The 26,944-nt window shown below is 41.0% G+C and overlaps 1 protein-coding gene across 1 annotated transcript; it reads left to right on the plus strand.

The window, feature by feature from the left end:
• The first annotated feature begins 1,009 nt into the window (after nt 1–1,009).
• On the plus strand, nt 1,010–26,721 carry SLC26A4 (solute carrier family 26 member 4). Its single transcript, XM_075491817.1, has 20 exons — nt 1,010–1,164; nt 1,587–1,726; nt 3,910–4,020; nt 5,588–5,778; nt 6,262–6,426; nt 9,007–9,159; nt 9,271–9,353; nt 10,320–10,467; nt 13,062–13,175; nt 13,968–14,045; nt 14,247–14,342; nt 15,803–15,909; nt 17,828–17,897; nt 18,226–18,318; nt 18,428–18,523; nt 20,314–20,544; nt 23,231–23,285; nt 23,616–23,761; nt 24,934–25,017; nt 26,698–26,721. The coding sequence occupies exons 1-20, from the start codon at nt 1,010–1,012 to the stop codon at nt 26,719–26,721; spliced, it is 2,340 nt and encodes a 779-aa protein (XP_075347932.1).
• Nucleotides 26,722–26,944: the final 223 nt, after the last annotated feature.

Below are 26,944 nucleotides of genomic sequence, written 5' to 3' on the forward strand. Positions count from 1 at the left end.
GCTGTTCTGTTGCCTGATACAACATTGCTCAGATCAAAGCATTTCAGCAGTTCACTTAGACATTTCTTCTAGTACAGCAGCAGGGGAAGCACTTCTCCTTCCTGCCGAGGCAGCTGGGTGAGCCCAGGGACGGTTCAGAGAGCAGGTGCAGTTTATGAGGCATTTGTATCTCTGTGTGGAGCCAACTCCCAAAGCTTGGCTCATGGGATGCAGCAGGCCTTTGGGAACCCGGAGGAGGTTTCCATGTGGGCCAAGCAGAGTGTGGAGCGGGTAGTCCTATCTTGTCCCCTCGGGCTCGTCTTAACAGTGAGCAGTTTCGCAGGCCGCCGTTGGGCAGATGGCTCCTCAGGGCAGACGGTGAAGGGGGACAAGACCGTCCACCTGTCGGTGGGGTTCGTGTGCGTGCAGAGAGCCCCGCTCCACACGCCGGAGAGTCATTCCTGCCGACAACGACCCTCATCCCGCGCTGTCCCCGGGCACCAAGCCTGCCGGGCAGCCGGCTTTGAAATGCAGGCCCCCGCCCCGAGGGGACGGGAGGTGCCGGGGCGGGGGGGTGGGATGCCGGCGGCCGCCGCAGGGCTGGGGGGGGGTCGCTCCGGGGAGCGCCGGCCCGGGGCAGGGCTTGCGAGGGGGCCACCGGGGCCAGAGGGGGAGGGCGGACGGAGGCGTCGCCCGACCCAGCCCGGAGCCGGGTGTCTCTGTTTCCCCGTAAATAAAGCGCCCGGCCGCGGCCGGCCGTATAAATGCTGCTGCGGCGGGGCCGGCTCGCCCTGCCCCACGCCGGAGAGCGGGCGCGGGCGCAGGTAGAGCCGTCGGCAGCCGGGACGGCGGCGGGGGCCCCGCCTGAGCCGCCGCTTCAGGACGCGGACAGCTCTGCGCCGCGGGGCCGAGCCGCGCCCCGGGCTGAGGGGCGGCGGCGGGCGGCCGGGGGAGCCGGCGGCGCGGGCGGCGGGCCGCCAGGGGGTGCCGGCGCGGGCGCTGCTCTCTGCCCTCCGCCTCAGGCGGGGCCATGGCAGCCGGCGAGCGGGCGGAGGAGCCGCTGGCGGAGCTCAGCCACTACGTGGTGGCGCGGCCCATCTACAGCGAGGCGGGCTTCCAGGAGGAGAACGAGCGGCGACCGCCGCTGCCGCCCACGCTCCGCGAGCGGGCGCAGGCGGCCTGCAGGTGGGTGGCGGCGCCCGTGGGGGCTCCGTCAGGCGCCGGGGGCGAGGCGCGCCGCGCCCGCGGGGAGCGGTGAGGAGAGGCGGCAGGTGCCGGGGGACGCGCTGTCCCGGCGCCCGCGCTGTCCCGGCGCCGATAAACTCCACCCGCCGAGGGATAAAGTAGCCCAAAGAACGCCAACCTGTCCATAGATCAATCTTTGCTTCCCTTCGTACCGAAGCGCGTGGACGCAGCTGCCCATAGGGTGCTTCCTTCAGGAGACAGCACTTTTGACACCAATATATGCCCCATCCCTGTCTGGGAGACACGACCACACCACGCTGCCTCTTAAATGTGCATCGCCCCAGCTTTCTGTCAGCTTGGGGTTGTTGGGGTCTTTCCAGTTGCAGCCCTGTGGGGTATGTTCATCACTTGTTTTCTCACAGATGTTCAAGAAAAAGAGCCTTTCAGATTGCAAAGTCCTTTCTGCCCATCCTGGAGTGGCTGCCCAACTACCGGGTGAAAGAGTGGCTGGTCAGCGATATCATCTCGGGGGTCAGCACCGGCCTCGTCGCGACCTTGCAAGGTAAATCCAGGCACGTTGGTCCTCCATTCCCAGGGACGTTTCTATAAGGGAGCTGGCTGAACACAGGGATGTTATGCAGATGGAATTACAAATCTGAGGCTTGTTATTTAATACTAGATATTAGGTATTGTTTTGCAATAAATAATTGATGGTTTTAATTTATTCCTTTTTTCTCTGCTTAGCTGGAAGATTTAAATTTCCTTTGATGTGATATCAAGATGTATTTAACTTTTTTCCCAAGCCTTTTACTGAAAGGGTATTCATTTTGATATTTAAAATTTTAATTACATTGTGATAAATCAGATAGGTCATGTGGTCTTATTTCTCTTTCTTGGTTGTCTGAGCCTATAGTTCTCCTGCAGCTGCATACAAAAATCTAGTTGTTGCCCCAAAATAATGCAACCTTGATATCTACTCTCCTTTAAAATTTGGTCCATAAGGTTGTTCCAGTATCTGCAGAAAACAACCCTCAAGGAGGTGGTGGCATATTCACATTAAAAAAATTTTCAAACTTGATGGATACTTACAGTACATGGCTTGCAATATTAAGTTTTCCTTATTTCCTTACTCCATTTATTAGGAAAGCATTCAGTAGATGAACAAATAGAAAAGTGGCAGAAATAAGCAGAAATTAATTAAAATAACCTAGTTAAGGGAGACTTAAAGGGCAGAACCATTCTGCCTGAGGCAGCTGATAAGGTCCGCTTTCAAAGACAAGACTAGCTATAACCCTGATGTGATCCAGCACATTTATTTCTTTCATCTGAATAGTGTTCTTACACTATTTTCACAATTTTTCAGGACTAGGATTGGTTAAGCTATCTGTGTCAACCCCATATTTTCCCTCAATGGAAATTAAGTGTGTGCAGAAGGGGGCAAAGATTCACATTGGGAACAAAGAAAGCAGTTTACGCATTCCCAATTAGCCCCAAGTATTCCCTACTGTCTGTTCCCTTGGAGCATGCTAGGAAGGCTCAGACTGGCAGAAAAAAAAAAGCATTACAAACTTCTGCCCCAGGCAGAGGGTGACCTGAGGAATAAGGAATTGATTTGTTCACAGTCCCGTAGAGAGTCTGTGTCAGAGCTGCAAGATCTCTGCTGAAGGCAGTGCCACAGTTACAGGACTCCCCTGCCTTTTTAAAATGAACTGGGCTAGATGGGCTTTTCATATGACTTATAACAGCTATTATGTTCTTACTGTAACTCCCTCATTTATTATTTTACAGTGGGGCCTGATTTTCTCACAATTAGATTCCACTTGTAAAACTGATTTCTGAAATACAGTTTGGTCTCCCACCTATGTATTAAAAAAAAAAATTAAAAAAACAAATCAGTGCAAATCCAAATCTAGCTGTAATTTTTAAAAAATATAATAATTCTGAAATTCTGATACGGGGAAAATTGGCCAAAATGTTTGCCAAAAAAGAGGCTTCTGGGTTCCTGAGGTCCCTGAAGTCCCTAACTCCCAGCAACTGTGTGTTGCTTGCAGTCCTCCTACCAGTCACAGCAGTATGACCAGGACTTCAATTGTTTTGAACTCTGATAGGTTTTTTGCAGTGTCCTTGAAGGAGAATACTACAGTCTGCAGTGGGAACTAACTGGGATATGATACTGAAGGCAACTTTTTTTTTTCATTGTTTGTTGGATTTGATGGCTTGCACAGGTATACAAAGGAAGACGATGATAAGGATCAAAACTCTCCAATTTGTGTGATTTACTTTTGGTATTTAAGTTTATAAGCTGATCCTGAAAAAAGTGGTCTGATTTTCAGAAGGGCTGAACATACTGAAGCATATTTGTAGTGCAATAATTCAGTCTGTGGTTGAAATTTCTGTCTATCACTAGAACACTTCACATATCCCTGTTTTCCCTCAAGGGGCAGACAGTTCACCCTTGCAACAGTGTTTCCCCACTTAAACTTTGCATCTGAGCCTATGTTTTGTGCTACCTATACAAATACAGGAACATCTTTCAGTACTTACTCATCCAGCTACCAATGTGGGATATACGATCATTTACAGTCATTGATACTCACATGTATGCCTCCAACTGATTTACAGACAAAACACATTCTAAATTGTATCTGTACAAAAGGAGTAAATCTTTCTGAAAGTCTGTTCTGGACAAGATAGTAGTTTGCTGAGAGATTTTAAATCTGGCATTTTGATGATCTATCATTTCAGGTTTGGCATATGCTTTGCTGGTTGCAGTTCCTGTTGGATATGGTCTCTATTCTGCCTTTTTTCCCATCCTGACATACTTTTTCCTGGGAACATCAAGGCACATCTCAGTTGGTAACTGCATGTGTTCAAGTCACAGTGAATTATCTATTACAAAATGTTAATCCTTACTGTGAACATTCATACTTCATACAAGACAACTACTTTCTGAAACAAATTGGCTGTGCTGAATATTAATATTGGTGGGTTTGGGGGACTTAAGGCTTATTTCTTCTCTGTACAGGCAATTGTGCATAATAGCTAACTTCAGTTGTGCCCCTGCATGCTTTTTGCTGGCATTTATGCTGAAGTTTAAATCTTGTCTTTGGCTACACTCTATGCAAGAAATTACAAGATCGAGGCCTCAGTAGGCAGTATGAACAGACATTTTGTCTCTCAGCTAAAGCTCAAGATGGCTAAAACAGAGCTCTTAGTCTTCTCTACAAGCCTTCCTTGCTGCATCCTTTTTTGATCACTGTGGACAATATCATCTTCTTGTCTGTTGCGGAGACCCAGAAGCTGTGTGTCCACTCCAGCCTCGCTCTAGGTCCTCACATCAAGGCTATGGGTAAACCTTGTTGATTCTTTCTGAATACTTTCTTTAAAATATGGGGTTTATTTCCTGTCAATTCTCACATTTAAAATTCGTGTTACAGCTTGATCATTGAAATTTCTTTTTCTTCATTCTAACAAAATACAGTCTTTCCTTGTTCATACCTACTAAGAATAGATTGTTTTCCCCTCCCAAGGCTTTGGCATGATACTAGGCTTTTTCATCAACTTTCTTCTCTGCTGCATGAAATAATTCTGTATGTTCTCTCCTCTTTGTTTGCCTCTTCCTACCCTACCTATCAGCTCACATTCGCTATCCAGGTCTGAGTTGTCACCTCTACTTATGTTGACATTCCTACTATCTAGGTTATAAAACTCTCCTTTTTATGCTTTTCCCAATACTCTTATTCCAGATACTCCAGGGTATCTGTAAAATTAACTTATCCTTCTTTAAGACATTTCATGACATTTTTCTTTTCTGCATAATCTTAGTAAATAACTGCAACAAATACGATTACTTTTAGATTGTGTGTTGCTGACACAATGATCACTTACTCGCTCTGTATCTTGCCCAAAATATAGTTTCAGTCATCTTTAGCCAATGTAATACCACACTACTGCCAAAAGATGTGGTCCTACACCTTGGTGCATGTTCCTGCCACCACTGTGGTGTTGAGATTCCTGACCATGTAGCTATGTGGCAATCTGGATCAGCTGAAAACTAACCGTGACCAAAAGAAAAAATTAAATAAATGTTGCTTTCAGCTGGATCAGTGATCTGTTTTGTCTGGTTGTGGTGCTGATACAAGGCAGATGGTTGGAACATGTTGCCCCTTTTGGCCTTGCTACAGCCCTAAACTGGCTTAAGCAAAGCATGAAACTGCACCTGTATGTACCATGCAAGTTATTTAAGGAAGGAATTGTATCTTTGTGTCATTTGCAGTGCCTGTGGCTCCTGGCCTCCTAATACTACTAATGTACCCCAGTTAAAATATTAAATGGATTTTCTGATTTAGAGTTTGCTTGTCTAGTCTGATAAATGCTTCTTCAATGTGTATTAAACTGTAGTGTGTTCTCTTTGGCATTACAGGTCCATTCCCTGTAGTCAGTTTGATGGTGGGATCTGTTGTATTGAGCATGGCCCCTGATGATAATTTTCTCATAGATGGCAGTAATGCTACAGGGACCAATGGTACTGGAACACTGATAGACACTGAATCCAGAGATGCACAGAGAGTGCTGATTGCTAGTACCCTCACATTTCTGGTTGGAATTTTACAGGTAAAATAGTTGGCTTGAAGACACAAAGTTGATACTGCTTTAATTTTAATGGAAAAACATATGGCATGGAAACACCTACTAGGGCAGTAAGACATTTTCCTGTAGTAAAACACAAAAATGAAGGAAAGTAATCTCAAGCTCTGAAGAGCTTTTCGGGGATTATTCTTCTTATCCTGGGCAGAGTCTGTGGCAGCATGACTGGGAGCGCAGACAACAGAACAATAGCCCTGTGATTGCAGACCAAGAGACCTGCATGAAACTAAGTGTAATGGTGCATATCCTGGAGCATCCTTTCACGCATTTCTTCAGGTCTCCTTTACTTCCTTGGATGGCATGATATTAAGCTACACTAGGCTGCAATGGGGGAAGATGGTCCTAAGACTCTGCATCAACAAAGAGAAAAGAACAAAGCATAAGAAATCACCAAATAAAAGTGTACCTTTGTGTTGTTTAGCAAGCTGTTATTCTTCATTATTTTTCCAGGCAATATTTGGAGTCCTTCAGATTGGTTTCATTGTGAGGTACCTTGCAGATCCACTAGTTGGGGGATTCACAACTGCAGCTGCTTTTCAAGTGCTTGTGTCACAATTGAAAATAGTCCTAAATGTTTCAACTAAAAACTATAATGGTGTCCTTTCCATAATATATGTAAGTATGCCCTTCTAATCTGTTTTGGTTTTATGCCAGAATTTTTACATAATTGTTTATCTTCTGGTTCCATTTCATACAGGAATGGTTCATATATATGGTGGTAAGTATAGGGCATCAATTTAGTTCTCACTCTCACTCTCATGAAGATCTGCAGCTGTTCATTTATAGCTGTGGGGCTCTAAGTAGCTGCTTTTGGGGTTCCCCAGACATAAAGTCTCATCTTGAAGTCTTTTTCAGGCAGAGCAGTTCTTCACATAAAGTTTAAACATAACTATCCAGCAAAACAGTTCTCTAGGTTTTCACTTCTGGAGACTACTTTCTGTTCCACCCCTTGCTTTCTGGCTTATTGTGAAGGATGTTTCATCATTTCTTAACACTATCAGGTCATCTCCCAAAGCTGATTGGTCCCAAGCCTCTTTACTCTTAAACCAGCAGGTCATTCTGGTAATGGGCATCGTTCTCCATTCCACACTGTAGCCATACTTGTGAATACCTAAAGAAGGCTACGGATTCCCACCCTGTGGCCAGGTACCTACTGGTTAGCTAAGGTGAGGCTAAATGTTCCTGTCACAACTCCATTTGTTGATCTTGGAGAAAATGATCAAATGGAGAAATGTCTTGGCTGGATTACAGAAATACTGAATTCCTAGAGGTCTCATATTACGGAATAGTCTCCTTCCCCAGGAAAATTACTGAGAGTTTTGTCACTGACTTCAGCATGAAACTATTTGTGTTTATAGTATTTTAGATCTCCCATAGCACTTCACATTAGAATAACAGATTTCTAAAAGAGGCTGTTCTAGATAAAAAAAATGTATTTACAGATTTCACATGCCAGTTCAGGCAACCAGACTAGCAAAAATACATTAGACATCTAGATTAGTAATAATAGGATGAATATAACTACAAGCAGCAAGGTAAAATTTAGAAAAAAAATCTGGTGGACTATTTGGGAAAAAAAAAAGATGTTTTGGGCCTTTTCAGAATTAATGAAAACTCTTTCCCTCAGAACGAGGAAAATTAGATGAGACAAAGTACTATCTAATAGACCTTAGAGCAGACCTGGCAGGGTGACGGACTCGTTAATCCAGGGGGTTTTTCTGTCTCTATTTTTTATGTTTATTGAAGGGTGATACATTTAGTAGAAAGTCTTTTTGAAAAGGAATTACATGGTTCTTCCAGCTCCTGCAAGCCTAAGTGGAATGCTGACTTTTTAGGTTAAAGCTCAAAGCTTCTGTGTTCTTACAGGTGAGCCAAGTCAATGTGTTTGCAGATATGTGCAGAGCAAAGAAATTGTGATTCCTGGTTTGCTCAACCAGTGACTTGCTGTGTCAGCTTCAGCAAGTTTTGGACTTGCTTCAGAAGTGGTGTTTAACAAACTGCAACACTAAGCATCCAACATTAGCAGAATCCACAACCCAAAGTTAAGTTACTGTTCCCCTGTGAAGTGGGGCAGTGCGAGAGATGGTCAGTAAGAATGGGATCCATGGTAAGCAGTACAACGGGCAAGAAATGGCTTCAGTCACCTGAAGAAAGGCATCTGATTCAGTGTTTCAGGAAGTCTTCTTCTTCAGCTTAGAAAACATAGCTGATTAAGCACTTAGATGTTTTATTTCAAAACCAGAGCCTTTTCAGAATGGTAGTAGCGATACTGCTGCTGCAAACCCCCTTGCCTTTAAACTGACAGCTCAGTATTTGGGGAGCTAACCAGGATGCAAGAAGTCTGTTTCTAACCCCTTTTCTATCAGATCGTTCTGTTAAAGCTGCTTCACTATGCATGGAATAATTACATTTTCTTGGAGACAAGGGCAAGTGAGAATTACCCTGATGCCTAGGAGGAGGACAGAGTATTCAGCCCTTCATGTTTTCTCTGTATACTTGTTTGCAATAAACAATAGGACAAAGCAAGGGCATAGCAAAGGTAGAGAAGGGAGCTGCCTATTGCAGCCCAGTTGTGAGAGTCCTCCAGCCTCGGGCTGAACTCTGCTGGGACGGTTAATATACCATAAGGTGAGGTTTAGTGACTGCTTTTCTCAAGTGTAGGATTCTCCACAGCCTGGCAGGACCCACATGTTCATACTCATTCTCTGGAGGTCAACAGTGGAAATAGGAAACATGTAATCCACAGACCGTATGTGCTGGGCACGTAGTGAACCGGAGTTTTGCCCACGGGCCTGCTAGCTGTCTTTGAATAGAAAAATGAGGATCTCCCTTGCTATTCGGACAAAGTGAAGAAGCTCTAGATCTTCCCTTCCTTGCTCCAGGAACAAGTAGAGGTAAAACACAGGTAGGGGTTTAGCTCTTCTTACTTAGTATTAATTTCCTAAAAATTGGGAAGCAGAAGCCCACTGTGTGGACAATTCTTGCAGTTATGCTTTTTCAGTTAAATTCACCATCAAATCCATTCACGGATTCTGTAGCACCTTGACAGCACATTATGCTCAGGCTCCTCCAGGCCTGAACAAAGAAGTAACTTGGCCTCCTCTAAAACCCCATGCATCTGGATCTTCTCATGAGTATTTTCACATCCTTCAAGTGGACATGGGCATGTTTTATGTTGTAATTTTTATTTTTCAGACTCTTATTGAAACATTTGAAAAAATTGGTACCACCAACATTGCAGATCTTATTGCTGGACTCCTCACCATTTTTGTCTGCATGGCAGTTAAAGAAATAAACGATCGGTTCAAACACAAGATACCTATACCTATACCAATAGAAGTCATTGTGGTAAGCAAAGGAGCTTAACAAAAACTGATAACAGATAAAATATATGGGACTAGCTACAGAAAGACAAGAACCCTTTTTAAGTATTAAAGCTGTTGTTTTACTTTATTACAGACAATAGTAGCCACTGGCATTTCATATGCTGCCGACTTGGAAAAAAAATACAATGCAGGCATTGTTAAGAGCATTCCAAGAGGGTGAGTGCCTTTGTTTTCTGGGAAATAGGTATTATTTTAATTGGCTAAAAATGGCAGTGGTAAGAGAAAAGACATGAAAGAGCTCTTGAGAGCTGTAACCTGAGTTTAGAACTCAGAGCTGGAGATTTCCTGAGTTTTACTTCTGGCTCTGTCAATTATGCCACCTAAATACGTTGCCTAGCTTTCCTTCATCTGTAAAACGGGCCCAGGAACGTCTACCTGATTCATTAAGTTCATCTGAGAATTAATTGCTTCATGCTCATGAAGTGAATATATGACTATGGAAAATGTAAAAAAAAAATTAAAGCATTTTTAATAATGAAATTCTGCATAGATTTAATTTCTGTAGACCTGAGTTATCCCACTGTGGTTCATATTCATGCCACTACTGTTATCCCAATCAATCTTGTCACTTCCATAGTCATAGGAGCAAGTTTGGGATTGCATTGTTCGGGATTACACTGGTAGAGATTTTCACTTGAAAGATTCAGAGCACTTCACAGTAGTAACCTTCACATTCCATTTAGTATTCAGGCTTGATTAATTAAAATTTGTGGATACACAGTAGGGGATAAAATGTCTTTGAGATCTTCTGAAGAATTATGTTAACAATAGCATGAAGTGTCATTAACATATTTATGTAATTCATCATACTATTCAATACATCCTTTATTCAATGCTTCAAAAAATGTACTTTTTCACTTTGCTATCATAAGGCCAAATCTCAGTCATGCTGAGAACAATGGGAGCTTTGTTGCTGACTAATAGCATCAGGATTTGGGCTATGGTGAGCTAGATAAGCGTGTTCTGTATGTCAATGGGCTGTTTCCACCTTTTTATTAACTTGCAACATTACACTTCATATTATAAGCAACCAGTGTGCCTCCGCCTCAAACTCCTTGACAATTCTAGTAAGACCAGAATTTGATCAAAGTTGATAACACTAATATATTTTCTAAATGCTAGATTTTTGCCTCCCGAACCTCCAGATGTCAGCTTGTTTTCCCAGATGATAGCAGCCTCCTTTTCCATTGCTATTGTCGCTTATGCTATTGCTGTATCTGTGGGAAAAGTATATGCAACCAAGTATGACTATGCTATTGATGGAAACCAGGTATGTATAACCAGAATAGTTTATAAACATAGTGAATTTAAGTTCTGTTTCATGTTGACTTTTGTAGCCAAATGAAAGAAATATCATTCACACACATTTTTCAGACTAAAGTTGAAGTCTGACAGGAGAAATTCTTTCAGCTATTGAAAAAAATAGCTGAAATGGCCATATATTACCTGACAAATTTACCATATAGAGATGAGCCAGATGTGCTCTATCTTCAGTATGGACTTTTCATACTAATTAATTCCTTCTGTATTGCTTTAGTGATTGCAGTAGCTCTGAAAAGGTAATTAAAGCTAAGCACTGTATAGGGCAATTTTCTGGTGATGTCGAGTTGATGTGGCCAGCTTTAGCAACCTGCTTTCCATTTCTACTCGTAAGGCATATTTTGAGGTGTGTTGCTGGGCGGGGAGGAAGACAATGTCAAGCTAAGAAGCTGCTCCAGACAGCTTTATTTAGCTTTAGTCTACATGTGGGATTTGTATCAGTTAAGGCATTATTTTAGTCATACAGAATAAATTATTGTACTTCTCAGCATGACACCAGTTACATCAATATAAATATACTTGTAACTGTACAGCTAGGTCCTGCAGCTTCACAAAAGTAAAGGCGTACCAGCATATGAACATACTTGAATAACTGTCTGCAACAGATGGCTGAATTGTTTTGACCATTGATTTCTAAACGCACATAGCTAGAACGTTACATGAGCTATGCATTGACAAGCTCTTAGAGGATTCCTGCAGTTGTTCAGTGTCTTCACCAGGGGTTATGTGGCTTGCCCATGGGCGTGGGAGAAAAATGTCAGAAAGCTTCCTTGTCCTGCATCTATGCTAATTTTGAATTTTATCCTTTGAACATATGAGAAAATACACTCACTACAATAAATGGATAAGCTGAGCACTTTGTTTAATGAGTCCTTTATTTTAGCGCTAATGGATTACATAAAGTTTGATTTTGGAAACACTGTTTTGCAGTATGTAACAAAATTGTACTTCTGAACATGCTGGTCATTTTACAATACACAAAGTTCATATCTGGTAACACTTTGATTTAAAGTTGCTTAAAATGCATTGACTTTCAGTTTAATAAATCTGAATGAATAATACATATTCCTGGAAGTGCTGTTTATGCTGTTCTTTTGTTAAATATGCTGTTCTTTTGTTAAATATGTTGTTAAATATTCTTTTGTTGAATATTTGTTAAATATTCTTTTGTTAAATATTCCATTGTTCTTTTGTTAAATATGCTGTTCTTTTGTTAAATATGTATTTGTTAAATATGCTGTTTATGCTGTTAAATATATGTTTTGTTAAATATGCTATGTTTTGTTAAATATAGCACTGATGTGCTTCGAAGATACTAATTAAATATTGTAGTAGTAGAATTACTGTCTATAAAAGCAAAATGCCTTCCTTTCAATAGTATGCTATGAATTTTACACATGCAGCCATGAATAACAGGCAAATAGGTTACCTGAACTGGAGAAGTGAAAATAACATCATAAAAGCAGGTAGTAAAATAATTTTGAAGGACAGGTCAATACTATTATCTGCTAGTGTTTATTTTGTCTTCATAGATTCATAGATTATTAAGACCTAAGAACACTAGGAACTACCAACATTTTCTTGCAGAGCACAGCTGTTACAGAGGAATAGGCATGAATCATCTAGGTCTGTTCTGTTAAAGAACATGACTTTAAAATCCTGCTCTTGTAGTTGGAGCTTAATGAAAAGCTTACAGGAAATTTCATTTTGGAGAAAAGAAGGGAGGGAGTCAAAATCAAATCTCAAATTATATTTTTAAAAATTTGCAGTGAGTGAAAAGCTCTTGTGACTGTTTCAGCTTGGTGAAAACAATGTTTCTGTCAATTACATGGGGTTGCAGGCAGCTCCCAAATGCCTCATTTCCCAGCAGAGGAATGGCCCAGATCCCAGCACATAAAGCTCCCAGGGTCCTTGTCACTTGAGCAGAACAACCAGCATCAGTAGGCGCCAGCATCTGTGACCCTAGGGCAAATCTATGAGAACACTGCCTGGGACTCAGCGTGAGTTCATTGGGATGTTCAGACTGAAAAACTTCTGGCTCAACAAACTAGAAGTTTTCAGTGAAACTGTGTTTTATTGCAAAGTTCCTGATTAGTTCTACTAATAATACAATGCTTTGCATAAATTAAAGGCTTGTCTAAACTCAGACTGTTGTACTGATTAAAATTATTTGTTTAGCTGATGATACTTGGGAGTTAAATTTATACTAGTCCCATTCGTTGATGCAGTTATACCAGTGTAATTGTTAGAAATGTTAGGTTTGATAACAGTGATGGAAATAAGCTTCAAACGTCTTTATACTAAGACAAGTATGTCCATGTTAGGGAGAGTATACCAACTTCATTGTATTGATTTCCAAACACAGGTAGTTACGCTGGCACAAGAAGAATTTGTGTAAACATTTAACAGCTATTACTAACCCATAGTCTTCTCAATATTATCGTGCTACCTACTTTATAAACTACTGTAGAAGCTATTGTCATTCTCCATTGCAAAATTGTCTTCAGGCATCTGTATTTACAGCATCGTCCAATTATCTTTCAGGAGTTTATTGCCTTCGGGTTCAGCAACATTTTTTCAGGTGCCTTTTCTTGTTTTGTTGCAACTACTGCTCTTTCACGGACCGCGGTCCAAGAAAGTACTGGTGGAAAGACTCAGGTAATGACCTCTTCTTACTAGTACTATGGACGGGTAAATTTAATCTTATATAGGGCACAGCTTCCACAATGGGATGAAAATAGTCCTACAATGATTGTGTTGCTGGCACATGGAAAGCCACAGCTATCTTAGCTAGCAGCTTGTGTTCTGGTAGTGAATCATTTTTGTAGCTCTGCCAGAAGAGGGCAATCAAGTTTTACATAGCATGAGTTGCATTAGGGGTCAGAAATCCTTCAAGACTAATTCCCCAGAATTTCATTCCCAATTAAGGGACTGAGTTTCTCACAGTAGGAATTCAGGATGAGGGAGGAACTCCTCTCGTAGCTGCCTATGAGATATTTAAGCTCCCATGTGCTGGCCGGAGCAGCCCTGCCATATGCCATTCATCATCTGCCCATGTGCCATCTTTCTCATGTTGAGTATGCTACTCTGTATTACGGTACTACAGCTTTGCACTTTTTAACAGTGGAGAACTACAGATTATCCAGCAGCCCCTTTTCCGGCTGACACACAGACTCTGCTCCTTTTATCTGTCTATGCAACATAACCCCTCCAAGAGCTACTACCTTGAATGCAGTTGTTTACACTATCTGCTTAATTGAATTCTCTCTGTGTTAGCTGAAGTCTATAATGATTGCCCACATATGCCTAAACACAATGGCATTTTGGCAGGTCTTCTTGTTCCTAAAGAAACGTAATGTGCAACTACTTGTACATATTTCTTTGTAATCCTAGACACATAAGATAAAGTCTTAATAAGTTCATTTCCTTTAAACACTCTGTTCTTCGCAGGTTGCTGGTATAATCTCAGCTGGGATTGTTTTGATTTCCATTGTTGCCCTGGGGAAATTGCTAGAGCCCTTACAAAAGGTACCGTACTTGTCCTCTGCAGCACAGCCACCAGCACCATCAGATCCAAATGCTCAACTTTGATAGGCAACTTTGATAGCGCATTTAAACTATGGTGACTGACACCAGACGAGGCTCTGGTTTATAGTGTATAAGGTTGAGCACTATCTTAATATGCATCTTTGCTTCTGAATAACATTTTTTCATCATTTTTCTTCACAGTCTGTGTTGGCAGCTGTAGTCATAGCTAACTTGAAAGGGATGTTCATGCAAGTGTTTGATGTTCCCCGTCTGTGGAGACAGAATAAAGTGGATGCTGTAAGTAACCTAATTTTTTCTTGTCTCCTGAATGTTTTTGTCTGGTTTTCTTTTTGCCTTTTAATGCCATCCAAGTTTCTCTTAACTACCACATAAACAGAATTTTGCAGAGTTAACATCAGAAAATTTTTATGTGTGTCGTCAAAATGCAAGTGCCATGAGGTCAGTTTAAAATTCCCTGTTTTAGAGTTTTACATAGTATTCTGCTTGTCTTCTTTATTCCCTACACCCCACAGTAAGGGTGCCAATCAGGGTATTCATGTGCAGTGATGTCTCCTTCATAGCAATTACCATAGTTTACAGCAATCTTGTGTTGAGATGGTTTAAAAATCAGAATAAAGATAGCTTGTTGCCACCTTTACCACTCTGCTTTTATCTTTTGCACAGTTTAAATGGGTCAGAAAAGCTGACCTTGTCTTAATTCATGTACATATATTTATGTTGTTACCACATTAGCATCCCATTTGCCTGGATAATCTCAGGTAGTCCTCAGAAAATATGTTTTTTTGTTGTAGCAAGACTAATCCAAGCTAAAATGTGGATTCATTTGGCATGCTAAGGGATATATGAATAGGCTTTTCTTACAAACCACTATAACCATATCTCAGGGTACTTGCTCACATCTCCCACTGTGTTTTCTGGGGAACAGACCTTCAGTGTGGCTGTTAGGGCAGGAAAAGATTGCATGGAAAGTATTTTCTCCATGCAGTCCTTACTATGCATAGATTTTACAGTGTGTGTCAATGGGCAGTACCTGCCTTAGGTAGATCTGAAATTTTTTAGCCAATCATTTACTAGTCCTCTTTATAGGTAAAAGATCCCACTGACCTCAGTGAGAAGTGCAGGCACTCAGCTTTTTGTATGATTGGGTCCACTGGGTGTTCTGCCTGGGCAGTGATGTAGAGAGGAACTGAGGAGCCCACTTCAGCTGTTCTGCCTGAGTGGGGAGTGGAGATTATGAGAGTGCCATCAACCTGTTAATATGAAATACCTCTCTTTGGAACAGTTCTCATTCTTAGATATCACTGAGGAGCCCCCCTCCCTCTCTACATGTCTGCAGGTGGGCATCTTACAGTATTTTAGATCTTGGGAAAACAAATTCTTTCCAATTTCTAAAGAAAGATTAACAAAGACTGCCACGATCAGAAACAAGAAAATGCAATGGTCAACTGCATCCCCTTTAATTTCACCAAAGTAACTGTATCCTTGAAAAATGCTGTTATGTTAAAAAAACTTATTTCCTAAAAAGCTAACTATGCCTAATAAGATAGTGATGGATGGAAGCATCTTGGAGGAAGAGGACGACTTTTGTATGAACTCAGCTAATTGCCAGTGTGCTATGATCATCTCCAAAGTTAAATTCTTCTGCTACTCATATTGTCTGGTCTAGTGATTCTTTAGCATGACCAGGAGTTATATGTTATAATCAAGAGACTTTACATTTGTTATTTCCTCTCCAGATGATCTGGGTTTTTACATGTGTAGCATCCATCATTCTGGGACTTGATTTGGGATTACTTGCTGGCCTTTTGTTTGGATTGCTGACAGTTGTGCTGAGAGTTCAGTTGTAAGTAACACAGGATCAGAAATAATTGTTAGTGTTATACCATGAAAAAGGAAGACAATATGCTGAAAAGCAAGATGATTTGTGGCAGAAAATCTGCTTGGGTTTACAAAAATTTTGAAATGGAAAAAATCTGTTCTGTAGAACAAAACACTTTTTGTGTGCTGTCATTTAATTACACTGATAAAAGAGAAGCTGCATTATTTTATCAGTATTTATTCTATATCATGTTGAGTACTCTGGTGGTACTTAGCCGTATGTTATGTATCATAGAATCATTGCAGAATCATAGAATGGTTTGGGTTGGAAGGGACCTTTACAGGTCATCTAGTCCAACCCCCCTGCAATAAGCAGGGACATCTTCAACTAGATCAGGTTGCTCAGAGCCCTGTCCAACATGACCTTGAATGTTTCCAGGGATGAGGCATCTACCACCCCTCTGGGCAACCTGTTCCAATGTTTCACCACCAATGTTCCAATGTTTCATAACAAATGTCTTCCTTACGTCCAATCTAAAACTACCCTCTTTCAGTTTAAAGCCATGACCCCTTGTCCTATCACTACAGGCCCTACTAAAGTCTGTCCCCATCTTTCTTATAAGCCCCCTTTAAGTATTGAAAGGCTGCAATAAGGCTGCAATGGAGCTTTCTCTTCTCCAGGGTGAACAACCCCAACTCAAGCCTTTTGTCATAGGAGAGGTGTTCCATCCCTCTGACCATTTTTGTGGCCCTTCTCTGGACCCAGTCCCACAAGTCCATGTCTTTCCTGAACTGAGGACTCCAGAGCTGGACACAGTACTCCAGCAGTACTTTATGTACTCACATAGCTGAGTTCTGGAAAGGGATAGGAACATTCCAGATCAAATATAAAAAGATGTATGAATGACTTCTGTAATTAATTGATCATTATAGTAACTCTTAGCATGTAATACTACTACAGTATGTTGCACATGCCAATAACCTTTTCACTTATTGCTTATACAAGACTGAGTGTATGCCTGTGAAAGAAGAGGAAGAGAATGCATGAGAGTAAGACAAAATTTTGTGCTTGTAGCCGATTTGTTGCTGCTCAAAGAACATATGGTAGTGGAATGCTGAGAAAAGGTGGCTTTGCAGAATCTTCTTTGGCTATCTTGTTACTTTTCATTGATCTTTTCTCTGAAAATACAACATAACTCTTTTCCTTCAGCCTGGAGTCCAGAGAGTATGGTTACTAGCAATACCAAAGGATAGTTGCACTGTCAGCAAATGCATAAAAATAAAGCCTTGCAAAAGTTGTTATAGAATAGTAGATTATAAAAAATGGAATTTGAAGAGCCTCAAAAAACATTCCCAAATTCAACTCAGATTTGTGAAATCAAAATATAAAAGGGAGGTGAGGCTTAACAAACTTCAAAACAATTTGCTCCACTGTTAAAATGTTAAAAATATATCTGGAGACTGCAAAATATTTTGGGTTTGTTATTGACCGAAATCAAAATTAAAAGGGTTGGACAAAAAGTTTTAGGTAATCTGAAAAGAATGTAAATGTATTATTTCAGTTGATTTGAAATGAAAGAAGCGATCAATTTTTTTTGAGTCAAAACATTGTTTTTCATTCAAACCAAACTAATCTGCTTTTTAAAACATTTTTCTGGTTTGGGAAAAAAATGGAACAAGTTATTAATTCAGTTCTACATAAAAATGGTGCAGCAAGTAGGCTGAGACCAAATTACCTTGTCTTTAAAAAGGACCATTCACTACAAATCAGAAAAAGACCCTTGCACAGCAACACAAAACAAATAAACATTTCTGCAATGAGGCTATTAGTTTGGCAGAAGAGAGCAGACTACAAGAGTCTATGACAGTTTGTATGCAGCAATCCCTTCAATTCTGTGAATGCCAAAGTATATTTACCTTCACCGTCTTTTCGTTTCTGTTAGTCCTTCATGGGGTGGCATTGGAAACATTCCTGGCACAGACATCTACAAGAAGGTCAAGGACTACAAAAATGTAAGTCATTGCTGAGTTGCTTCCCTTCAGTCTACAAGCCAGTGTAAGACAAAGTTGTGCCTTGCATATTGTGGACAACTTGAATTTGGAAGTGGAGTGCTCGAAGATAACAAGTTTCAGCATTAAATTCTTCATCTTGATCCAGATGGTTGGTCCATATTGCATGCTGGGGCTGTAAGCTTCTACAAACTGAATCACCTCAATTATCAGCAAAGATATGCCATTTTTTGTGAACTAGATATGTGGTTGAACTGTTGAAACAGTTAAACTGCTTCTTATTAGCCAAAATGTGTTTGTTGCTGCTTAACCTTATATTCTTTGGCAACAGGTTATAGAACCAGAAGGTGTGAAGATTCTCAAGTTTTCAAGTCCAATTTTTTATGCTAACATCGATGGACTGAAAAGCAGCCTCAAATCCACAGTAAGTGATATGTGGTGGGTTTGGATGCTTCTTAACTGTCTTTGAGATTTCATCAGAATTATTCTAGGTAAAATTAAATCATTTTGATGTCTTGATCCTTTTTCTGTAGGTGGGATTTGATGCAGTCAAGGTATATAATAAGAGACTCAAAGCACTGAGGAAGATACAAAAGCTAATAAAGAAGGGGAAATTAAAAGCTACTAAGGTAAAACGAATTTTTTTCTTTCTATTTTTTCTCAAAGGATTACTGTTAGAGCTTATTACTTTAGCCTTAACTATGAGTTCCTCTGTACTCATCTTTAAAGTAAAGATGGAAAAGTGTGACTTATTACTATGGTAAGAAGTCTGGGACCTGCAGAAGACTTAGTAGAGCAGTATACCTATTGCCAAAGACCCCACAGATTCAGGCAGCTGCGACAGTCAGTGTTAACAGGAGTGGAAGCAAGAGATTCCCTGATCTTACCTCTACCCCTCACCACCTCAGATTGCCTCTGTGCAGTAAAAGTGCTGGGTCTTTCATGTGTACATGCTCCTGTCATCCAGCTTCCTATGCACAGGTGAGCTGTATCAGTTGGCTGGTATACATAGCCTTCCACATCCTCTTTAAAGAAAGTAGGATATGTTCCTCTGAGTATGGAATGTAGATTTCAATAATTAAATGCTTACATTTAATTGGATAGGTACAGGCAACCTATTAAACCTCCAGAGCTGGAAGTTAGAAATGGGTTTTCTGTTGTCATTGCTCTCACTGCCGGATGCAGTATTTCCTGTATATATTACAATTTATGATGCAGTTAAATGCTGTTATGTGACATTCCAGCTTTTGACCTAGTCATTTTACCATGTTATCACATATAGTAGATGTAATTCAGAGCTGAAAATACTGGTCTTAAATATCTCCTAGAAATAAAGCTATTGACAGAGGGAGTAGCTCTGAAGTATTTATTTTTCTGGATAGTGGCCTTTTTGCAGGAAGATGCTCTTTTAACAAAGAAACAAAGAGGAAAGGAAATACACTGCACAGAGGAGGTAATTATGTGCTCTGTCTTGTTTTTCTTTAAATTCTTGGGTGCAGTATTGTCACCCGACACTAAGGGGACAGACAGGTTCTTTTAGGGATCCCTGGCAGAATGATGATGGTACTAAATTGTAGTTACAATTAAAGCTTTATTTTTCTTAACAGGATTTTATGATTAGTATACTACAGAATTTATTATTAGAATGGCACAGGATTTCTACAAACAGAATCAATGTAGTACAATTTATAAGTAGTTTAATACAGAATTTATAATACAACTTAACTTATAGTTTCTAATCACCTAGACCCTCAACAGATGGGGTCAGATCTTAATACATGGTTTCATGTATCAATATAACAATCATAATCTAGACTAAAAAGTCATATAAAAGAAGACGAGTCACTCACCTAGTCCTCAGAGGAAGCGGACAGCGGTGGCGGCATCCCTGGCCATCGGGAGGTCACGGGTCTCACTGTCCAGCAGCAGTTCCAGTCCAAATTCCCCACTTAGGACTTGTAACTGCTTGATTTTATAGACAGTGCTCTGCGCGCTGTTATGCTTCCCTGTTCTGTGATGGGGTCATCAACAACACCTGGTTGGCTGGGTGCCTGGGACCTTCAAGGCTGACAAGGAAGGGCGTAATCAGCCTGGCACCCAGGAACCTTGAGGCTGCTAGGGAGGGGAAGAAGAAATCTGGTTGGTTTGTCTACTTGGTTCAGAGGATCTTCAAGGCCTGAGAATGAGGTGAAAGGGAATGCATACGTGACCTGCTCGGTCACAGAATGTCTGCTTGCCTTATAAAATGGTGTTAGTTATGCTAACCACATTACCAGGGGTCAGGAGCAGGGGGTACCGGTCACAAGTACTGGTCTAGTTCATTCCTGAAACAGAAGTTATCACAGGAAAGTATTTCCTGTAACTCCAAAACTTTCTCCATGATTAAATGCTATATTCCACATTATTATCTGCACATTAGAATGGCATCATCAGTGAGCCTGGTATTAATAACGAAGCTTTTGAGACTGATGAGGAACCTGAAGACAACGAAGATCTTCAAGTTCCCACCAAAGAAGTAGAGATCCAGGTGGACTGGAATTCAGAACTCCCAGTCAAAATAAACATCCCCAGGGTGCCCATCCACAGTCTCATTCTTGATTTTGGAGCAGTAACCTTCTTGGATATCGTAGCTGTGAGATCAATAAAAACGGTAAGGGCATTTTTTTCTGGTGTTCCATGAAAATGAAACTAGTCAGTAATCACAGAATCACAGAATCGTATAGGTTGGAAAAGACCTTTAAGATCATTGAGTCCAACCGTAATGTAAATCAAGAGCTGTTAGCTGAAGTTAATTTCTTCTGAGTTTTTAAAAGTCTGTTGTTGAAAAATACCTTTAAAACGTATACAGCAAGAGGTAGAATATTGGGGTGTGCATATTTTAGGTGGAAAAAAAAATCCACAGAACAATATGAAGGTTGCATGGTCAAGTACTCTAAAATTAGAACTGCAAAATGTGGTCCCCTTGTATGCATATGTTATGAAATAGTTTAGTGATATATTTCCTTTCCACATGCCTCCTGCTTTAATCTGAGCTCAGGATGATGCTCACTCAGCACAGAGGTAGTAAAAATTTTGTCTTACCGTCACTTCAGTCTTTAGCCACAAGACTTATTTATTCGTTCCATATTATTTAAATTATGAAGGAAGGAAGAATGATTCATTTCTTTATAGGGTTTTCTGTGGCTATTATCAGAGCGCTTCATCAACATTCATTAATTTATCTTCAAACATCACACTATGTAATAAGGAGATAATATTCCTAGTTTAGGGAGAGGGAAATGAGGTGAGGAGATTAAGACCAAGTGTTTCCATTATTTTTTGGAGCCCAGTTACAGAATCACAGAATCATATCGGTTGGAAAAGACCTTTAAGATCATCAAGTCCGACCGTAAACCTAACACTACCAAGGCCACCACTACACCATGTCCCTAAGCACCTCATCCAAACGTCTTTTAAATACCTCCAAGGGATGGTGACTCAACCACTTCCCTGGGCAGCCTGTTCCAATGCTTGATAACCTTTTCAGTGAAGTAAAATTTCCTAATATCCAGTCTAAACCTCCCCAGGCGCAACTTGAGGCCATTTCCTCTTGTCCTATCACTTGTTACTTGGGAGAAAAGACCAACCCCCACCTCGCTACAACCTCCTTTCAGGTAGTTGTAGAGAGCGGTAAGGTCTCCCCCCTGAGCCTCCTTTTCTCCAGGCTAAACAACCCCAGTTCCCTCAGCTGCTCCTCATAAGACTTGTGCTCTAGTCCCTTCATCAGCTTCGTTGCTCTTCTTTGGACATGCTCCAGCACCTCAATGTCTTTCTTGTAGTGAGGGGCCCAAAAGTGAACACAGTATTCGAGGTGCGGCCTCACCAGTGCCGAGTACAGGGGCACGATCACTTCCCTACTCCTGCTGGCCATGCTATTTTTGATACAAGCCAGGATGTCATTGGCCTTCTTGGACACCTGGGCACACTGCTGGCTCATATTCAGCTGGTTGTTGACCAGCACCCCCAGGTCCTTTTCCACCAGGCAGCTTTCCAGCCGCTCTTCCCCAACCCTGTAGCATTGCATGGGGTTGTTGTGACCCAAGTGCAGGACCTGGCACTTAGCCTTGTTGAACCTCATACAATTGGCCTCAGCCCATCAATCCAGCCTGTCCAGATCCCTCCGTAGAGCCTTCCTACCCTCCAACAGATCAACACTCCCACACAACTTGGTGTCATCTGCAAACTTACTGAGGGTGCACTCAATCCCTTCATCCAGATCATTGATAAAGATGTTAAACAGAACTGGCCCCAACACAGAGCCCTGGGGAACACCACTTGTGACTGGCTGCCAACTGGAGTAAACTCCATTCACCACCACTCTTTGGGCCCAGCCATCCAGCCAGTTTTTTACCCAGCAAAGAGTGTACCTGTCCAAGCCATGAGCAGCCAGTTTCTCCAGGAGAATGCTGTGGGAAACAGTGTCAAAGGCTTTACTGAAGTAACAAGTGTGTAGGACCAGACTGTTCAGTCTTTAGTCTTTTATGATACTTTGTATGTTCAGATTGCTGCTTTCACTAACTTCATTTTGCAGTTGGGACTGCTTAGCCTATCTATAAACCAGATCTTAGATTACCAAGACTCTATTTTACAGAAGGGGATGGAATTAGCAATCACCTCTGAAAATACTACTCTAAGAGACTTGCCTGCTACCAGGGAGCCAGGGGTAGAATCCAGTCCCCCACCTTTTAACTCACTGAAATACAAGAATGCTGTGTGCCTTGCTTTGGCCTTCTGCCTAGTTTCAGTTCAGTTCCGGCTTCTGAGACAAAACAGATATGGGGTCCACAGACATGACTATTTCCATATGCAGCTTTTTCATCCAAGAACAGGTCCATCTGGTACACTGCATGAGGGAAAAATCTGTGTAGAAAAATTTGCATGTGCCAATGAAAGATTGTATCATATCACACATATATGGAGAGCAATAAAGCTTGCTCAGGCCCATGTGCTTCTCACTTGAAGAGACATGATTATTCATATTATGAGAACAGAATGAGAACCTTAATAGGCAGCAATGTATGTATGTGTAAAATTGATAGTTCCACTTACATAGTTGAAGATAGGCCACTTCAGCAACAAGGTATTTAACTACTGGATCTTTAAGTATAGCAAAGTATAGCAGTTCCTTATTTAGGATGAATGAACAAAACATACAATTTGGAATGAAGACACTCAGAAACAAATGAAGTGTGTGTGTGTGCCTATACATTACGTATATAGACATATATACATATATGTATTTTCTCCTTACAGGCTTTATTTATTTATGTCCTTGTTGCAAACTTTTATTTTTTTAGATAATTAGAGAGTTTGAGAGAATTGATGTGAGAGTATACTTTGCTTCGTATCAAGGTAAATATCCGAATATTTCTACTACCACTCATGCAAAGCATAAAATGAAGATAAGAAGGGAGGAGAAGGGATCTCTAGATGTGTCTGCGGGAGCATTTGTTCTAATGAAAGCGTGAATTTTCACATTGATAAACATGGTGGGCTGCAGTGGGACACAAAGAATGGCAGGGTTTAAAGGAAATATGGAAAGTAAAAGTCAAGACAAAGCTATGACTGACTGATCAATTTGGCTGTACGTTTGATTTCTGATAGTTGCAACCATGTGTTTTGACATTTATTTCTTAAATTACTTCAAATTGTATTAACCTGTTATGACTTCCTTTTATTCAGACAACCTTATATCTCAACTGGAACAGAGTGCCTTCTTTGATGATATCGTCAAAAAAGACATATTCTTCTTGACTGTCCATGATGCTGTGCTCTACATACGGAATCAAATGACATACAGTGACAACCAGGATCCTATATTTGAGAAGGTAAGGATATCCGGTAGTACGTTTCCCTTCCTTCTATCATCCAGCATTCATTCTTGCAATTTCCATTACAGCACGGCACATTCGAAAACTAGACATAGAGCTGTAGTACAAATAAAGTGAGAGTCTAGTAAATTGGACAGCTTCTGTAGTACATGAATATTTTGCTAGATCAAAGGAAGGGTCTGTAGACCCCAGGGTCTTGTTAGTGAAAAGAACATGAGAAATAGGACATACGGAGAACGCTTCATCCTAAGACACATTTTCTAGTTTCTGACAACTGGCAACTTAAGAACTTCCTCAGCTGGAGGTTGCATTTGGACCATGATATTTAATCGTCACAGATGGAGTTTTCTTCGATGTGTCTGTCATACTCCTTTTGGAACCCCTTTACATGTTTTAGCTTGACACTATCCTGTGGAGATGGGTTCTGTAATTTTAAATGTGTTATATGACAAATATTTCCCGTTTGTTTTAAGCCTGTTGGATTTCTGGATTGCTAGCTGCAATGAATAATCATTCCCTGCTCCCTTTCCCAACACTATTAATAATTTCATATACCTCTGATCAAAGCTGAAGAGTCCCATTCTACGTGGTGTGAGTGTGCATGGCAGCTGTTTCACGCTAATGTTCATTGTACTGCCCTTCTCTGTGCATTTCCTAGTGGTACTCTGTGTTTTTTGAGATAACCAGAACACTCTGTAGCGTTTAAAGATGTGGGCCCACATTAGGAAAGTGGCCTTATAATGTTCTCCTGTCTTTTCACCACAATTCCTTCCCCAGCAATCACTATTACAGTATTATAAATAAATAGGAATTAATATTACTGATAAGTAACTAGGACAGGACCCTTATTTTTTGATAATTTTTGCATACTACTGTCTTATAGTAGAGATTAACATTTTGACAAAGCTATACAGTAGTTTAGAGATAGATTCTGCTTTTGTTATTTTTACAAAGCCGTAACTAGTCATATGAGGAGAGGCAGGACCAAAAGCTTTTCAACATTTAACTTCCTCTCAGCTGAACTAAATCAACAGCTTTGTCAAGGAACAGTAAACAACAGTCTCTTGTAAGTTGTGGAAGTTACCTTAAGGTACTTCAGAGTAATAAATCAATTTCAATGATACAGACAACAGATAACTTACCATGTTTCTTAATTTCCTTCTGCCAAGATTTCGCTCATGCAGGAGTCTAAAGAACCCATAGAATTCACACAAACAAGCCGGCCTGATGATGAACTTGATGTTCAGGAAGAGGTAAGCACTTTAGAACTGAATGTGTCTATTATTTATAGAATACTGCTTGCTTTATTCCTTTGCCTGTAGCATTGAGTCACGCTATGAGAGTATGGGAGATGAACTGAGCCCTCAACAGTTTCCTTCTCCATAAATAAATACCCTCCCTGGGTACCTGCATGTCAGTGCTCAGTGGAGGAAGCCAAGTTTTTCTTGCGATGTGGTAGATTATATGTGCACAAGCATCTCCTGATCTCTGTCGCTTTAGGACTACTTTTGCCTTACACAGGCTTATAAATAGATCTAAACATGAGTTAGGTGCCTAAAAGAAGACTTGGTAAGGCTTCAGACACCTGAGTCCAAAATTATGGTCAACCGCCTCCCTTCATTTCTCCTTTTAAAACAGCAGACACCTTCTTGCACAATCTCAACATTTTACAGGAAGCTGCAGCAAAGCAGGGTACTGAACGTAACTAACATGCAACAACACAAGTCCATTAAAGCAATGCCATGCTATTTTGTGTTTACAGAATACCGCCAGAAAATAAAGTAGCACTTACTGCTAAAATAGCGGTGCAGCACACAGACCACTTATTCAGAGAACAGGAGATTGGGCTAAATGCCCTTTTATAGCCCGAGATGGATTAAACTAGTGATGTATCAATACCTTGGAAGCATTACAACACTCCACGTAGGTACAGGCATGATTATTATGTGTCCCTCCTATTATGCCACTGTGGTACTAGTCTGAACTCCGTTCTTAATTCCTGATCTAATATGGGGTAGTGCCCTGTGCTTGGCATCTCTGCTCCAGCAGCAGGAATGGAAAGAGGCTGGGGGCATGCTGTGACCTTTCTGTCATGCTCTAGCAAAATGCTGCAGCAAGGTTGCTGTGCATGTGGGATGTAGAGGTCCCTGGAGGCAAGTAGGTAGGAGGAGGTTGTGGCTGGGTAGAGGTTCTCAGCATCACCCTGCATTGTAGTTTCTACCATAGCATGAAGTCCCATAGGAAAAGGTAAGGTCAGCTTGGAAGGCAGGTTGGTGAGAGGAGAAACTGAGACCCTAAGCAAAAGCCTCTCAAACTTCAGGGCTTGGTAAGTAGATTGTGATACTTGGTACTCCTGATTCACCTCCTCCTTTTTTGGTTGGTATGAATATTGCAAGAGACTGGAATACTATTTTTTATCACTAATATGGGGAGAAGCACCTTCCACTCCTCTGTAAGTCACAGTGCAGAAAAGAATGGAGGATTAAAAAAGCTAGAAAGACACCATGATTCTGTAACAGAAGCATTTGGGAATGGCAGGCCAAAAAGACTTGAATTCTGATTTCTATTCACAGGATTGCTTAGATATTTATATTGTTGTCATTAAATAAGAGAAGAAGCCAGACACAAAACTACCAATCCAAGGTCAAAGAGTGTTCTGAGAGGTTTCCGTCCTCCACCTTTATAGCCACATTTTGAAGGTGACAGCTAGTAACCTTCAGACCTGCAGCTTCCTGACTGAATTGTCCGATGCAGACACAAGTCAGAGGGCAGCTGCCTCAGAACAGTTACTTTCTCTGTACTTTCACTGAGGACAGGTTGAACTTGGTAGTTTTTAGTTAACACATACACAAACATTTTATTTTTCCAAGCGGTGTGTACTCAGAACTAACCATGGCCTGTATCTCTTCACCTTTTGAAAACTATTTCACTAGGCTATGCGCAGACTTGCTTCATGAAGATGGACTGCTGGTACTGTCTTACCTGTGAACTCACAGCAATATTTATGCACCAGTACTATATAAGCATTTTCTGCAACAAAACCAATCTTTGCACTTGAAGAAAACCCTGATTGTTTGTCTAAATGATACAGATCTCTACAAATCTCCAAATTTTAGCTAATGTTATCCCGGAAATATTCTGGACCTTGATTCAGCAAGCACTTTTCGATATGATATATTG

Source organism: Mycteria americana, chromosome 1 (genome assembly GCF_035582795.1).
Source record: "Mycteria americana isolate JAX WOST 10 ecotype Jacksonville Zoo and Gardens chromosome 1, USCA_MyAme_1.0, whole genome shotgun sequence".
Lineage (NCBI taxonomy): Eukaryota > Metazoa > Chordata > Aves > Ciconiiformes > Ciconiidae > Mycteria > Mycteria americana.